Genomic DNA, 14,836 nt, shown 5'->3' with positions numbered 1-14,836 from the left:
TCTGAACTGCATGTAGCAGTTTTGCAGTGGTTCACTTTGTGCACGCTGCACTCGTATATTGTTAATTTTTTTTTAATGTTTAGTCTTTTATATTTAGTTTTCATGGGTTCTATATATTTATGCCCCCTTTGTTTTAAATTATTATGCACCATTATACCAAGGCAAATTCCTTGTACATATAAAACCTCATTAGGGCATATAAGAATATTAAAAAGTATTTGGCAATAAAGGTGATTATGATGTACCTTTCCTTTACTGACAGCTGACTATGCCCAATCATGACTTGGATATTAATTTCATATCCTTATTGCTAACTTATATTCATATTATTTAGAATTCCTAGATTATCTAATTTTAATAAAACTGTCATCTAATTTTTCTGTTGTTCTCATGATATTTAGTTCAAATTCATTGTTGGTGCATTAGTGGTATAACCAGTAGTTATTTTGTATAACCGGTAGTTATTTTGTTTTGTAGAGTTGCATTATTTTTGCAAAGAATTATGGATGATATTCTTTCTTAAACAGTGACATTGCAAAGGAGTTATTTTTGCTAATATGTCCAGCAAAAAAAGGAGAAAATGACAACACGAGAATTAAGAATATGTGCTGATGACATGCAGATTTGCCCCTGTGCCTCTACTACTTTTTATTTTTATTTTTTATCTCCATTGCATTGTTCTTGCACCAGTTACAGTACCTTTATTTTTTACTTCTGCTTAACTGAATTGAGAAATTTTACTCACAGGCTGAATTTGACCCATGCATGCGGCATGTGGCTAGTGTTAGTTCAAGTTATTTTAAAGCACAGCACTATATGGCAAAATGCATGACTTAAAAGTGTTATATATTGATCTCACATATATAAGATATATGCAAGTCATCAGAGGAGTGCTAGTGTGTGGTGTATTTTAGCACTGTAGTCCTTCCGTAGGGGAAAAGGACTTCATAGGGTTTACAATTATGACTCATTTCACTGATTCGATTCTTTTAAACAAACTCGCTGAAGTGACTCCATACAAACTGAGCAAGCATTAATTCATTTGATTCACCAGGAAGACCAGCATCCGGAAGTTGCAATCTCTATACTTGATTAAGAGGAAACATTTGTTTGTATTTTTAAGTAGGGGAAGTAGAATATGTGTCGTTTAAAACGCGCTTTTATGCAAGCAAATAAAAGATAAAAAATATATATTTTTTGTGCTTGCGAGTCGACTCACTTTTGAACAAACTCACGATTCGTTCATCGCCGCACCGAGCAAAAAAAAAAAAAACCGACTGATCCGGACGCCGGTGTAGAAGATGGCAGAGGAGATGTGTTCGGGGGATTGGAGGCGGATTGGAGGTCAGAATTTGTTTCAAGGATAATCACACAGAAAAGTCGCATCCTGTGTGTTTTTGCACCAAGTTCCTTTATTCCGGATTAAAGCCAAACGGAGTGTGTTGTGGATTTCACCCTCAGCCTGGCGGCCCAGAGCGCCGCACAGACCCGGACATGACCGCTGGCTTTCAGCTGTGACACATTTCATCACTTATGGCCTATTTTTGTAGGAACATCGATTAAATCTCTCGCTATGATTTCGCCAATTTGACTGAATCAACTGACTTTGGGTTAGCAAGTGCGGCTACACGTTAGCTAGCCGTGTGTGTATGTGTGTGTGTGTGTGTGTGTGAGTGCGCGCGCGCACCAACCTGCTTAACTGACTGGATGTGATTGAATGGAGATTTTTTTTGGATCCTGTTCTTTTTTGGATCCTGTTTAATTTCTCTAAACAGCGATAAAGACTAAAGTATTCTTCATTAAACTTTATTGTTTATAAGAAGGGGTTAGTCTAAATAACCGTTTCGCAGTTTTCATCGGGAAAAAACGATTAAATGGACACCAAAATATTAAACTATGTGATAAATTATATATTTAATTACAGCAGTTATAGACAGATTATATAAGTAACCTAATTCCAGCACGAGGTATTTTTCCGAATTGACTCAAATTCGTGAATTAATGTCTAATTGTTGGATTATTACCGTGTTATAATTCACGTGTTCGCCAAAATCCACCCCTCAGTCGTTACTACCCTTTTAAATGATTTTTTCTTTAGAGACTAAAGACTTAGTGTGTTTATGTGCTTATTAATCTTTATTTTTGAGGTAAATCTGAGGGTCAAGCTGAACTTATTGAACTTAAAGCTTAGACTCGAAGGTAAAGTCAGTGAAATCTGTGTAAAAATGTCATCTCGTTAAGATTTAAAGTGTTTTACAACAAACAAGTGGCTATTTTAAAAATGAATAAATAAAATGATCGGTTTATTCGAGTAGAAAACCGTCCTTCCTTCCAACATGCTAATGATGCTAATGAGCGTTTATGCAAATGACCGTTAGGGCTCGAGCCTGTGAGGCGTCAGAGGTTAGCCGCTAGCTAGCTAGCAGTGTTAGCTCTCTGCTCTGAGGAGATGTCGGAAGATCGATCAGCTTGTGAGGTTGGATGTCAGATTCTTCTCTGTAGGTGACATTTTTTGTTAAAAACAAATCAAACATTCGACACAGTAGTGGCTGAAGTCTGTAAAACAGCTGGATTTTTTTATTTTTATTTTTATTTTTTAACCCGAGCCGGCTTTCCCTCGGCTCTCAGCAGGCACGTGCTCCACGTCCCTATGCACGTGCTCCACGTCCCTATGCACGCGATCCACGTCTCTATGCACGCGCTCCCTTCAGCAGTGTGTTTAATCCATACTGTGGGATTCCGCAGTGTGTTGTAGTTGTATGTTGTGTTTGTGTGTGGTGGTGTTTTTTTTTTTTGCCATGGCCTATCTAAATGGACCCAGATTACTGGACTGGGCGAACTCTCCTCCTCACCTCCAGTTCAATAGATATGTGTTGACCGGCTACAGACCGATCTCCTCCGTGCAGGACTGCATCAGGAGTCTGTTTTACCTGCACAATGAGCTGGGAAACATCTACACACATGGTGAGTACAACAACAACAATCACTAATTACTATCAACATCTTTACTCTATTAACATCGTTACTCTATTAACATCGTTACTCTATTAACATCGTTACTTTATTAACATCGTTACTATCAACATCTTTATTCTATTGACATCTTTACTATTAACAACATCTTTACTACTAACATCTTTACTCTATGAACATCGTTACTCCATTAACATCATTACTCTATTAACATCTTTACTATTACATAGTACTAACATCTTTACGTTATTGATTTCCTTACAATAACCATGCATTCACCTGAAAGACGTTTAATTAGGAGGGTTAGACGAGTGCATACATATTACACACTGCAAACACTACTTATTAATAATGAAACACAGTGACACAGGGTTCAGTGAGCAGTCATAATGTGTCATTAAACACCTCACTGTTGATGTAGATAACTTTGACACCGGGAGCTGGACAATGTGGCACGTCATCACAATATTCGGTTCTCACGAATGTTCTCAAGAAAGTCATCGAGTCCAAGAAAAACAAACGTTAGACAGAAAAACTCTACAGATTACTTCCAATTCTCTCAGAGAAGTGTATAATGATCCTCGTGTCACTCAGAACTGAACAGTCGGACTCAAACGACTTTGAAACGATTAAATTCTTTTCCACATTTCTTTTCCTTTCGCAATTTGCGTGTAAGAAAAGAAAGTTTCCTCGCCACTTCTCGGACACGTCAGCTAGAACAAACTCAGACGACTCATTTGGGTACGTGGAAGATCTACAACTAGCGCTTGTAATAAAGGACAAGCGATCAGAGTGTGTTACAGTGGGTTGTGTGTGTGTGTGTGTGTGTGTGTGTGTGTGTGTGTGTGTGTGTGTGTGTGTGTGTGTGTGAGCGAGAGAATGTGTTTCTCTGTGGCTTTCTCAGTATTTTCACCTGTAAGCCACCATCTCTCACATTTATTTAATCGTTCGATTGAAACTTGTTCATCAAATCCATAGTTTTACACACCAGATCGCTTTGGACGTTTTTAAATATCAAACAGACTCATAATTGTTTATTTTGCATGTGTACTATCTTTAAAAAATGTTTTTTTTTTTAATACTGGTATTGTTTTTTTCCATCTAGCTCTATTTATGCAAATAAAATCAGTAAAAAGTTGAACATAAATTTTTATATTGCAGCTAAGATAAGTTTGATGTGGTGAAGGACTATAAAGGAGGGCAATAAAGTGCAACATGCCGTAAAAATGTTATTTTATGAATTATTTAATATTAGTTCTGTTTTTTTTTGTTATATATTTATTCATCTATAATTGTTTCAATTTGTTTCTTTGTAAAGATTATAATAAAAATATTTTTAAAACTAGTTTAGTTATAGTTTTTTTTTACTCTGTTTTATATAATCTTGCGATTCAGGATCGTCTCTGTTGAAATCTGTGATATTTTCTACATGTTCTTTTCTCCATTCTGCATGTTTGTGTTACGTGAGCAGGAAAAGTGAAATCTTTAAACAAGCGACGTAGCCGAACTCGAGCCTCACGCTGACGTAGCTTCAGGAAACAGGAGAATAAATGTGACATGTTGCAGGATTCGTTCCTGTGTGGAGGAAAATCGTTGCATTTTATTTGAACTCATATTGAGATTCGTTGTGATTTAGCGAGGTTTATTGATCGTATTAAAAACATGATATACATCAAAAACAATGAGCCGTAAATCTATAAATCACAATTAGTTGATGTGTGTGTGTGTGTGTGTGTGTGTGTGTGTTTTAGCATTGCTAGTCTTTTGCATGTGTTTTGTTTGAATACACACCCTTCAGAAGATCACATTTGCTTGCCACATCCCTGGGCAGGATTCTGACATCAACACAACTCCTTCTTCTGTGACAAAGATTTTATTTTTTGTTCCATGCTAAAATTTCTGAAATGTCATAACAGCATTTTGTCACTTCTGATCTGTCATTGCTTTGATCTTTTTCAAGTTGCTTGTATTTTGGGAAGTGTGTGTATGTTTTGTTTGTGTTGTGTGTGTGTGTGTGTTTTGTTAGTGTTGTGTGTTTGTGTTGTGTGCATGTGTGCGTTTTGGTTGTGTGTGTGTTGTGTGTGTTCTTTGTGTGTGTTTGGTTTGTGTTGTGTGTGTGTTTTTTGTGTTGTGTGTTTTTGTTGTCTGTGTGTTTTTGTGTTGTGTTTGTGTTGTGTGTAGTCTGTGTGTATTTTGTTTGTGTAGTGTGTGTGTTTTGTTTTTGTTGTGTGTGTAGTCTGTGTGTATTTTGTTTGTGTTGTGTGTGTAGTCTGTGTGTATTTTGTTTGTGTTGTGTGTGTGTATTTTGTTTGTGTAGTGTGTATGTGTTTTGTTTGTGTTGTGTGTGTAGTCTGTGTGTATTTTGTTTGTGTTGTGTGTGTGTGTATTTTGTTTGTGTATGTGTTTTGTTTGTGTTGTGTGTGTAGTGTGTGTGTATTTTGTTTGTGTTGTGTGTGTGTGTTTTGTTTGTGTAGTGTGTATGTATTTGTTTGTGTTGTGTGTGTAGTCTGTGTGTATTTTTTTGTGTAGTGTGTGTGTGTTTTGTTTGTGTTGTGTGTGTAGTCTGTGTGTATTTTGTTTGTGTTGTGTGTGTGTATTTTGTTTGTGTTGTGTGTGTAGTCTGTGTGTATTTTGTTTGTGTTGTGTGTGTGTTTTGTTTGTGTGTAGTGTGTGTGTATTTTGTTTGTGAAGTGTGTGTGTTTTGTTTGTGTTGTGTGTGTAGTCTGTGTGTATTTTGTTTGTGTTGTGTGTGTGTGTGTATTTTTGTGTAGTGTGTATGTGTTTTGTTTGTGTTGTGTGTGTAGTGTGTGTGTATTTTGTTTGTGTTGTGTGTGTGTTTTGTTTGTGTAGTGTGTGTGTATTTTTTTGTGTAGTGTGTGTGTTTTGTTTGTGCTGTGTGTGTAGTCTGTGTGTATTTTGTTTGTGTTGTGTATGTGTATTTTGTTTGTGTTGTGTGTATAGTCTGTGTGTATTTTGTTTGTGTTGTGTGTGTAGTCTGTGTGTATTTTGTTTGTGTTGTGTGTGTGTATTTTTTTTGTGTAGTGTGTATGTGTTTTGTTTGTGTTGTGTGTGTAGTCTGTGTGTGTTTTGTTTGTGTAGTGTGTATGTGTTATGTGTGTAGTGTGTGTGTATTTTGTTTGTGTAGTGTGTGTGTATTTTGTGAGTGTAGTGTGTGTTTTGTGTAGTGTGTGTTGTGTGTAGACACTTATTCAAACAGGGAACGTTCCTGGTCTTCAGAATCGTGTTAAACACCTTGTGAACTCCACCTTCATATTAACACCACCTTTAAAGTGAAGTATTAAATAGTTCGTCAGTGTCACACGTGTGTATTTAAAATCCTTATTGTTTATTTACATTCAGAACAAACAGTTCACACTGACATATTGTTGTCAAACTGTCAAGAATGTGTGTGTGCACATGTTTTTGTGTATTTGTGTGTGTCTGTGTGTGTGTGTATGCATGCGTGTGTGTGTGTGTGTGTGTGTGTGTGTGTGTATGCATGCGTGTGTGTGTTATATATTTGTATGTATATGTTTGTGTGTGTTTGTTTAAAAGTATGTGTGTGTATGTCTGTATATATTTATATATAAGTGTGTGTATTTCTGTACAAGTGTGTGTTTGTGTAATTTGTATATACAGTCGTATGCAAAAGTTTAAGCACCCCTGACATTTTCCATGATTTTCATGTATAAATATTTGGGTTAATGGATCATCGATTTCATTTTGATCTGTCAAATAACCGAAGGACACTAAAGTAATATTTCAGTAGTGACATGAGGTTTATTGGACTAACAGAAAATGTGCAATATGCATCAAAACGAAATTAGACAGGTGCATAAATTTGGGCACCCTCGCCATTTTGTTGATTTGAATACGTGTAACTACTGAACACTGATTAATGTGAACACACAATTGGTTTGATGGCTCATTAATAAGCCTTGAACATCATAGACAAGTGCATCCAATCATGACAAAAGGTATTTAAGGCCAATTGCACTTTGTTGGTCTCTGCTCTGAAGAGCGGCAACATGGAGGCCTCAAAACAACTCTCAAATGACCTGAAAACAAAGATTGTTCATCATTATGGTTTAGGGGAAGGCTACAAAAAGTTATGGCACAGATATAAGCTGTCAGTGTCACTGTGAGGAACATAGTGAGGACATGGAAGACCACAGGCACAGTTCTTGTTAAGGCCAGAGGTGGCAGGTCATGTAAAATATTGGAGAGGTGAAGGATGGTGAGAGCGATCACAAACAGCCCACAGACCACCTCCAAAGACCTTACTGCAGGTGGTGTCACTGTGCATCGTTCAACAAGTCAGCGCACTTTGCGCAAGGTGAAGCTATATGGGAGAGCGATGCGAAAGAAGCTTTTCTGCACACACTCCACAAACGGAGTCACTTGAGGTCTGCAAACGCACATTTAGGAATAAGGTGCTTGTGGAGCGATGAAACAAATATTGTGTTATTTGGTCATAACAAGGGGCGTTATGCATGGGGGCAAAAGAACACAGTAATCCAAGAAAAACACTTGCTACACACAGTAACATTGGTGGAGGTTCCATCATGCTGTGGGGCCGTGTGGCCCGTGCCGGTGCTGGGAATCTGGGTAAAGTTGAGGGTCGCATGGATTCCACTCAATATCAGCAGATTCTTGAGAATAATGTTGAGGAATCAGTCACAAAGTTGAAGTCGGATCTTTTAACAAGACAACGACCCAAAACACTGCTCAAAATCTACTGAGGCATTTATGCAGAGGAACAAGAACAATGTTCTGGAACGGCCGTCCCAGTCCCCAGACCTGAAGGTCACCGAACATCTGAGGGGTGATGTGAAGCGGACTGTCCGAGCTCGGCAACCATCAATCCTAACTCACCTGGAGATGTTCTGTAAGGAGGAACGGTCCAAAATACATTCATCCAGAACTCAGACACTCATTACAGGCTATAGGAAGCATCTAGAGGCTGTTATTACTGCTAAAGAACGCTCTAATAAACATTCATGTGATTTTTCTGTTAGGGTGCCCAAATTTATGCACCTGTCTAATTTCGTTTTGATGCCTATTGCACATTTTCTGTAAATCCAATAAACCTCATGTCACTACTGAAATATTACTTTAGTGTCCTTCAGTTATTTAATAGATCAAAATGAAATTTCTGATAAAACACCCAAATATTTATACATGAAAATCATGGGAATTGATTTCATAAACGTTTGCATACGACTGTGTGTGTATTTGTATATAAGAGTGTGTGTGTTTCTGTACAAGTGTATGTATGAACGTTTGTATGTGTGTGTGTGTGTGTATTTCTGTACAATTGTGTGTTTGTGTAATTTGTATATAAATGTGTGAATAAAATATTGACTCGTGATTTTAAATTCTTTTAGTTTTCATTTTATTCAAATGTATCCCAACTTTTTTTGAATTTGGGTTGGATATAAGTGTGTGTTTGTTTGTGTGTGTTTCTGTGTTTCTGTATGTGTGTGTGTGTTTGTGTGTGTGTTTCTGTAAAAGTTTGTTTCTGTATGTTTGTGTTTCTGTGTGTGTGTTTCTGTAAAAGTGTGTGTGTGAGTGTTTCTTTGTGTGTGTGTGTGTGTGTGTGTGTGTGTGTGTGTGTGTGTGTGTGTGTGTGTGTGTGTGTGCACGTCTGTATAAGTGTGTGTTTCTGTATAAGTGTGTGTGTGTTTATAAGTGTGTGTGTTTCTGTATAAGTGTGTGAGTGTGTGTGTTTCTGTATAAGTGTGTGTGTGTGTTTATGTGTGTCTATAAGTGTGTGTGTTTCTGTATAAGTGTGTGTGAGTTTGTGTGTCTATAAGTGTGTGTGTTTCTGTATAAGTGTGTGTGTGTTTGTGTGTCTGTATAAGTGTGTGTGTTTCTGTATGTGTGTTTCTGTATAAGTGTGTGTGTGTGTCTATAGGTGTGTGTTTCTGTATGTTTGTGTGTCTATAAGTGTGTGTGTCTATAAGTGTGTGTTTCTGTATAAGTGTGTGTGTGTGTGTTTCTGTATAAGTGTGTGAGTGTGTGTCTGTAAGTGTGTGTGTGTCTGTATAAGTGTGTGTTTCTGTATAAGTGTGTGTGTGTGTTTGTGTGTCTATAAGTGTGTGTGTTTCTGTATAAGTGTGTGTGTGTTTGTGTGTCTGTATAAGTGTGTGTGTTTCTGTATGTGTGTTTCTGTATGTGTGTGTGTTTGTGTGTCTATAAGTGTGTGTGTTTCTGTATGTGTGTTTCTGTATAAGTGTGTGTGTCTAAGTGTGTGTGTTTCTGTATAAGTGTGTGTGTCTATAAGTGTGTGTTTCTGTATAAGTGTGTGTGTGTGTGTGTTTCTGTATAAGTGTGTGAGTGTGTGTAAGTGTGTGTGTGTCTGTATAAGTGTGGGTTTCTGTATAAGTGTGTATAAGTGTGTGAGTGTGTTTCTGTATAAGTGTGTGTGAGTGTGTGTGTCTGTGTAAGTGTGTGTCTGTAAGTGTGTGTGTGTTTCAGTATGTGTGTGTGTGTGTGTGTGTGATCTGCCTAGTTCTGTAGACTGTAGTTAACTGAGATAACTTAACTCTAGACTGAATGTCCATCTGCTTTGACATCTGATCTGTACACTTCATTATTATCATATTCAACACAAATGTCTGTGGGAGGAGTCTGTTGCTGTTTATACAGAGTAGGAGAAGTAGAGCTAATGCACGTGCGCGCACACACACACACACACACACACACACCACAATAAACATTTTATCTAATATAATATATCTAATAAAGAGCATTGGGTTTAATTAGTCTAATTTGACAATATCTGTGGTCTTACACACACACACACACAACACACACACACACACACCCACACACACATTTGTCTTAGTGTGTTCTATGTTTAATGGTCCAGCTGTGGGTTTCTTCTCTAAAGGAAAGGTAGAGAGAGAGAGAGATTATTAATGAATAATTCAGCAGAACATGTGGTAGTTTAGAACATTTATATATAATCAAAGAATTAATTTATAAAATATTGTTAATTAAGCTAAAGTTAAAGAAATCTGAAACACACCTCAGTCTTGCTGCTCTTCCGCCGTGCTGCTAAATTCTGCATCTAAACACCAGAGACTTCTTACATAAACATTAAAAATCGCATCACAGAAAATGTCGTAATCGTAACTTATTTTGCTCATCCGCGAGTGTGTGTGTGTGTGTGTGTGTGTGTGTGTGTCTCAGTGTGAAGCATCAGAGCGAGTGTGATGTTCAGCTGCTGTAGTGTCAGAGCTGAGAATCAGTCACCTGACCACCAATCAGAGTCCAGAACTCAGCAGCACTGTGGTGTGGAAAGCTTATTAATGACTTCTTTAAGCACTGCACTGTTCCTCTTCACCTCCATAACAGTGTGTGTGTGTGTGTGTGTGTGTGTGTGTGTGTGTGTGTGTGTGTGTGTGTGTGTGTGTTTGCATGCAAACGTGCACATTTTGATCATTCAGCTTATGCCAAAAAGCTCAGCATAAGCTAATCATTTTATACACACAAACACACACCAAAGTATATAATTTCTTTTTCCTTCCATCCTCCATCTTCCTCAAGTCTTTCATCTGACATGTTTCTCTGTGTGTGTGTGTGTGTGTGTGTGTTATCGACAGGCATCCCCCTGCTGTGTTTCTTGGTGCTGCTCCCCCTCAACATGCCCTGGTCTCAGATCAGTGTGACGTGGCTGGGTGTGGTCCACTTCCTGGCCTGTTTGTCTCCTCAGCTCGGCTCCGTCCTCTATCACCTGTTCATGAACCACGAGGGAGGAGAACCCGTCTACAAAAAGCTGCTGACTCTAGACATGTGCGGCATATGCATGATTAACACACTGGGTAAGAGCCGCAACACCGGCCGCTGCTCTGATGCAAAGATATAATTTATACACAGATATTCCATATTCACTTCCTGATTGGTTCGTTTAATTACGGGTAAAAGTAGAACGTTGCTCTATTGCTGTGTTCGCTTGTTCATCCATTCATCTTCTACCGCTTATCCGAACGTCTCGGGTCACGGGGAGCCTGTGCCTATCTCAGGCGTCATCGGGCATCGAGGCAGGATACACCCTGGACGGAGTGCCAACCCATCACAGGGCACACACACACTACGGACAATTTACCAGAGATGCCAATCAACCTACCATGCATGTCTTTGGACCGGAGGAGGAAACCGGAGTACCCGGAGGAAACCCCCGAGGCACGGGGAGAACATGCAAACTACACACACAAGGTGGAGGCGGGAATCGAACCCCCAACCCTGGAGGTGTGAGGCGAACGTGCTAACCACTAAGGCACCGTGTCCCCCCTATCTCCAAAATATGTTAGATAAATATCAAAGAATATCAAACATACAGTATACTAGATACTAATACTAATAGGGATGTGGTAGCCTAGTGGATAAGGTGTTGTGAGTTCGATTCCTACTTCCACCAGGCTGCCACTGCTGGGCCCCCTCAGCAAGGCCCTTAACCGTCAATTGCTCAGTTGTATAAAAAAGAGATAAAATGTAAGTTGCTCTGGATAAGGGCGTCTGCTAAATGCTGTAAATGTAAATACACACACACACACACACACACACAAATCTCATTGCAGCATTGCACCTCTGTCGCTTTCAGCACAACAGGAGGAGTGTGTAGTTTGTCGCCAGTGGATTTTTCCACCAGGGATTCACTGGACTTTGGAAACTGCAACAGTCTAGCTGGAGAGATTTCCATGGAGATTTACACTCCGTTTCATTCACACTCCGTCCTCTGAGTCATTCAGCTCGCTAACTCACTAACAGGGCAAAGTAATAAAGTTCCTGCGGCTGGCGCGAACAGATGGAGGCCGTTTTTTTTACACGAAAACATAATTAGAATGATTAAGTGATTGCACTATAACTGTTTTATTCAGCATTAAGTTCCTGGGTTTTCGACATCAACGACTAACACGGCGATACAATAAGTACCATAATGTGTTTTATGGTTATTGGCCGTAATCAGGTTACATCGATATGTACAGGGGGAAAAGTTCCCAGTGTTCAGAGTCGGGTTGCACGGCTGCTTAAGTAGAATTTTCTGATCTCAACATTCAGATTATTCTGAATAATTCTAGATGGGTTGTTTAATAGCGTCTATATCTCAAAACGTTCCTTGAGTATTGTCAACATACTGCTGAAGAAATAGTGCTAGTTGTAACGATCACATTAATGGCTGGTATAATTACCACAGCTAATATGTTTACAGAGGCTCTGTGATAGGTTGGGTTTACTTTGGGATTCTGGGTAATGTAGTGCTTAGATGTGAAATTGACATCAGACAGATGTCAGTGGGAGCGTGTGGAAGAATGATCACTGTATTTATTTATTCATTGTAAAAGATTAATTATCTTTTTTCTCTGCAGGAGCTCTGCCCATTGTGTACAGCACGCTGCTGTGCTACCCGTTGCTGCGCGGCGCCGCGTTGCTGACCTACATCGGTCTGTCCAGTTATGCCATCTACTGTGCAGTGACAGCTCGGAGCAGCGTGCGCCGATTGCGCTCGTTCGGCGGGCAGGCACTCTTTCGCTTCTTCTTCTTGGGGCTGCGGTGGTTGGGTGTGGGTGGGGGAAGCTCCAAGTCGCTACGATACTTCCTCACCATGGAGGCGCTGGCGGTGTCGGGTGGAATCATCAACATAGCCCGAGTTCCCGAACGCTTCTGCCCTGGTCTCTTTGACTATTGGTGCAACAGCCACCAGATCATGCACGTGCTGGTGGTCGGCTCCATCCTGTCGCTGCACTGGGGCGTCCTGGATGACCTGCTGTGGATCAACACTTACGACTGTCCAGCGTACTGATCTCTGACCTCGGGGGTGGGAATTTTTCCAGGAATCATTCTACTGGACTTGAGATTTTTTTGTTTTGTTTTGTTTTGTTTTGTGTTGATTTTGTTTTATTTATAGAATTTGACATGCATCAGGTTTTCTTTAGACTCAGGGAGAGGTCACAAGCTCTGACCTTTGACCTCTTGACTCTAGTTTTTAATCCAGGGGGTTTGTGATTCATAGGATTCATTTGCAAACAGATTCCTGTGTAGAGCTCTGACCTTTGACCTCGGCGGGGTGCAGATTATTGTTCATCCTCGCAGTTTGACATGCATTAAGCACTGATAAGGGATGTGGGGGGGTGTAATTGTGTGGTGGGGTGGGGATGTTGTAACAACATTTAACCTCTGACCTCACTTTTTAATGGGGGTGGGGGTGGGGGGATGGGCTACAGGAACTCGCTCGTATGGTAAAGTCGTGAAAGACGGTGACGTACGTAGGTCTCGGTTCGACCGTGACCTCAAATGCAAGATCGTACACCTGGAGTTGCCACAGGAGACCGACCGATTGCGTACACACTCTGTTATATGGCATTTATCATATATATATATATATGTTTTCACACCAGCCTTCAGAGCATTAACTTTAGGAATCCTGATGATTTTTATTTTCATGTATGGAAAATCCTGAGGTACAGTGGAGCCGGAAGGCTCGGGAAAAAAGTTTGCATCGCACAACGCGCATTTGCATTGCACAGCCACTCATCGCACGCAGCAGCTGGTGGAAAGCATGGCTTCTGGTAATGTACGCTCTGCTCTGAGGCTACACACACACACACACACACACACACACACACACAATGCACTACAATTGTTCAGTAGTAAAGTCCACACAGATATATTTAAACACACATCCACCTCTCACTCCTTTCATGTTATGTTATCATCACGTTTCTTCATCCATTTTTTTTTACTCCCCGTCTTTCTGTTCCATCCGAGGCAAAGAGAAGTGCTCACTCTTCCTTTGTTTGCTGTTTGTAAGGTTTACAAGGTTTATGGTGCTTTTTTTTACAATACCGAGGAAGAGAATTTACAAAAGTAACGACTGTATTTGCCAAACAAGATGCACAAAATTCTTTCTTTTGTTTTCTCGGTAGCATTTTTGTTCTGTGTAACGTTCGGCACTTTTTTCTTTCTCACACGGTGAGACGCTACCTGTTCGGTTAGCGTGTCATCACGTAGACTTTCTAACGACTTGTTTTTATGCTAATAGCTACGTCAGTGCACTAAAACTAGCCGTTTATATTTTACCGAGTTTTGTTGTTTTCGATCACGTCGGTGACGCTAGTTTATTACGTTATAATACAGACACCGAGCCGTTTAATGACAAAACCTTAGCAGTGGATCAAAACAAAAAAAGTACTTGAAACAAATACCGTCGTGGAACACAAAGCAGCTCGGCTTCCGTAGCACGTCGTCTCAGCCAATCAGCTGCGTTTATGCAAATGATTGTATTTCTCTTCTCCGGTCTGGTTCTGGGACCCGACGACGAACGCAGCTTGTTTAACGCTAAGTCTGTCTTTATTTCTCGCTCTATTAAATCTGATGGTCAGAAACTGAAGTCATACGTGATAACAGCTCTAAAATAAAACTCGGTGGTATCGTTATAGTTTATAGTTGTACAGGTCCGTTAGTCTTTTATCAGGACGTTCGGTAAACAACACATTTTATTTAACCGGGTGGTTACAAACTTTAGACAAATTGATATATTGACATATCTTCACTGGGGTAGTGATAGGAAACGGGGGTAGTGATAGGAAACGGGGGTAGTGATAGGAAACGCAATATGAAATAAATAAATTCACACTAGAGGTCTTCTCGGGTCTAAAAAAATGAACCTGACCCGAAGTGACCCGAATCACTTTTTACCCGAACCCGACATGCATATATTTTTTTTTTTTTAGAAAAAGACCCGACCCGAGACAAACTCGAAAAAATTAGACCCGAGTCCGACCCGACCCGTGTAACTCTACACTAAAATAACCGCTACAGCGTGGATTCAAAATTGATTGACAGGTCTGTTTCAACG

General features: G+C 39.7%; 1 protein-coding gene across 1 annotated transcript; it reads left to right on the top strand.

The window, feature by feature from the left end:
* Nucleotides 1-1,058: 1,058 nt before the first annotated feature.
* On the top strand, nt 1,059-13,883 carry paqr4a (progestin and adipoQ receptor family member IVa). The gene is made up of 3 exons (XM_027145497.2): nt 1,059-2,964; nt 10,584-10,802; nt 12,348-13,883. Exons 1-3 carry the CDS (start codon nt 2,760-2,762, stop codon nt 12,779-12,781), a joined length of 858 nt encoding a protein of 285 aa, XP_027001298.1. The 5' UTR covers nt 1,059-2,759; the 3' UTR covers nt 12,782-13,883.
* The last annotated feature ends 953 nt before the right edge of the window (nt 13,884-14,836 follow it).

This window comes from Tachysurus fulvidraco, chromosome 15 (genome assembly GCF_022655615.1).
Source record: "Tachysurus fulvidraco isolate hzauxx_2018 chromosome 15, HZAU_PFXX_2.0, whole genome shotgun sequence".
Classification (NCBI taxonomy): domain Eukaryota; kingdom Metazoa; phylum Chordata; class Actinopteri; order Siluriformes; family Bagridae; genus Tachysurus; species Tachysurus fulvidraco.
The sequence above is the reverse complement of the archived record's forward strand: the minus strand, read 5'-3'. Positions and strand labels throughout refer to the sequence as shown.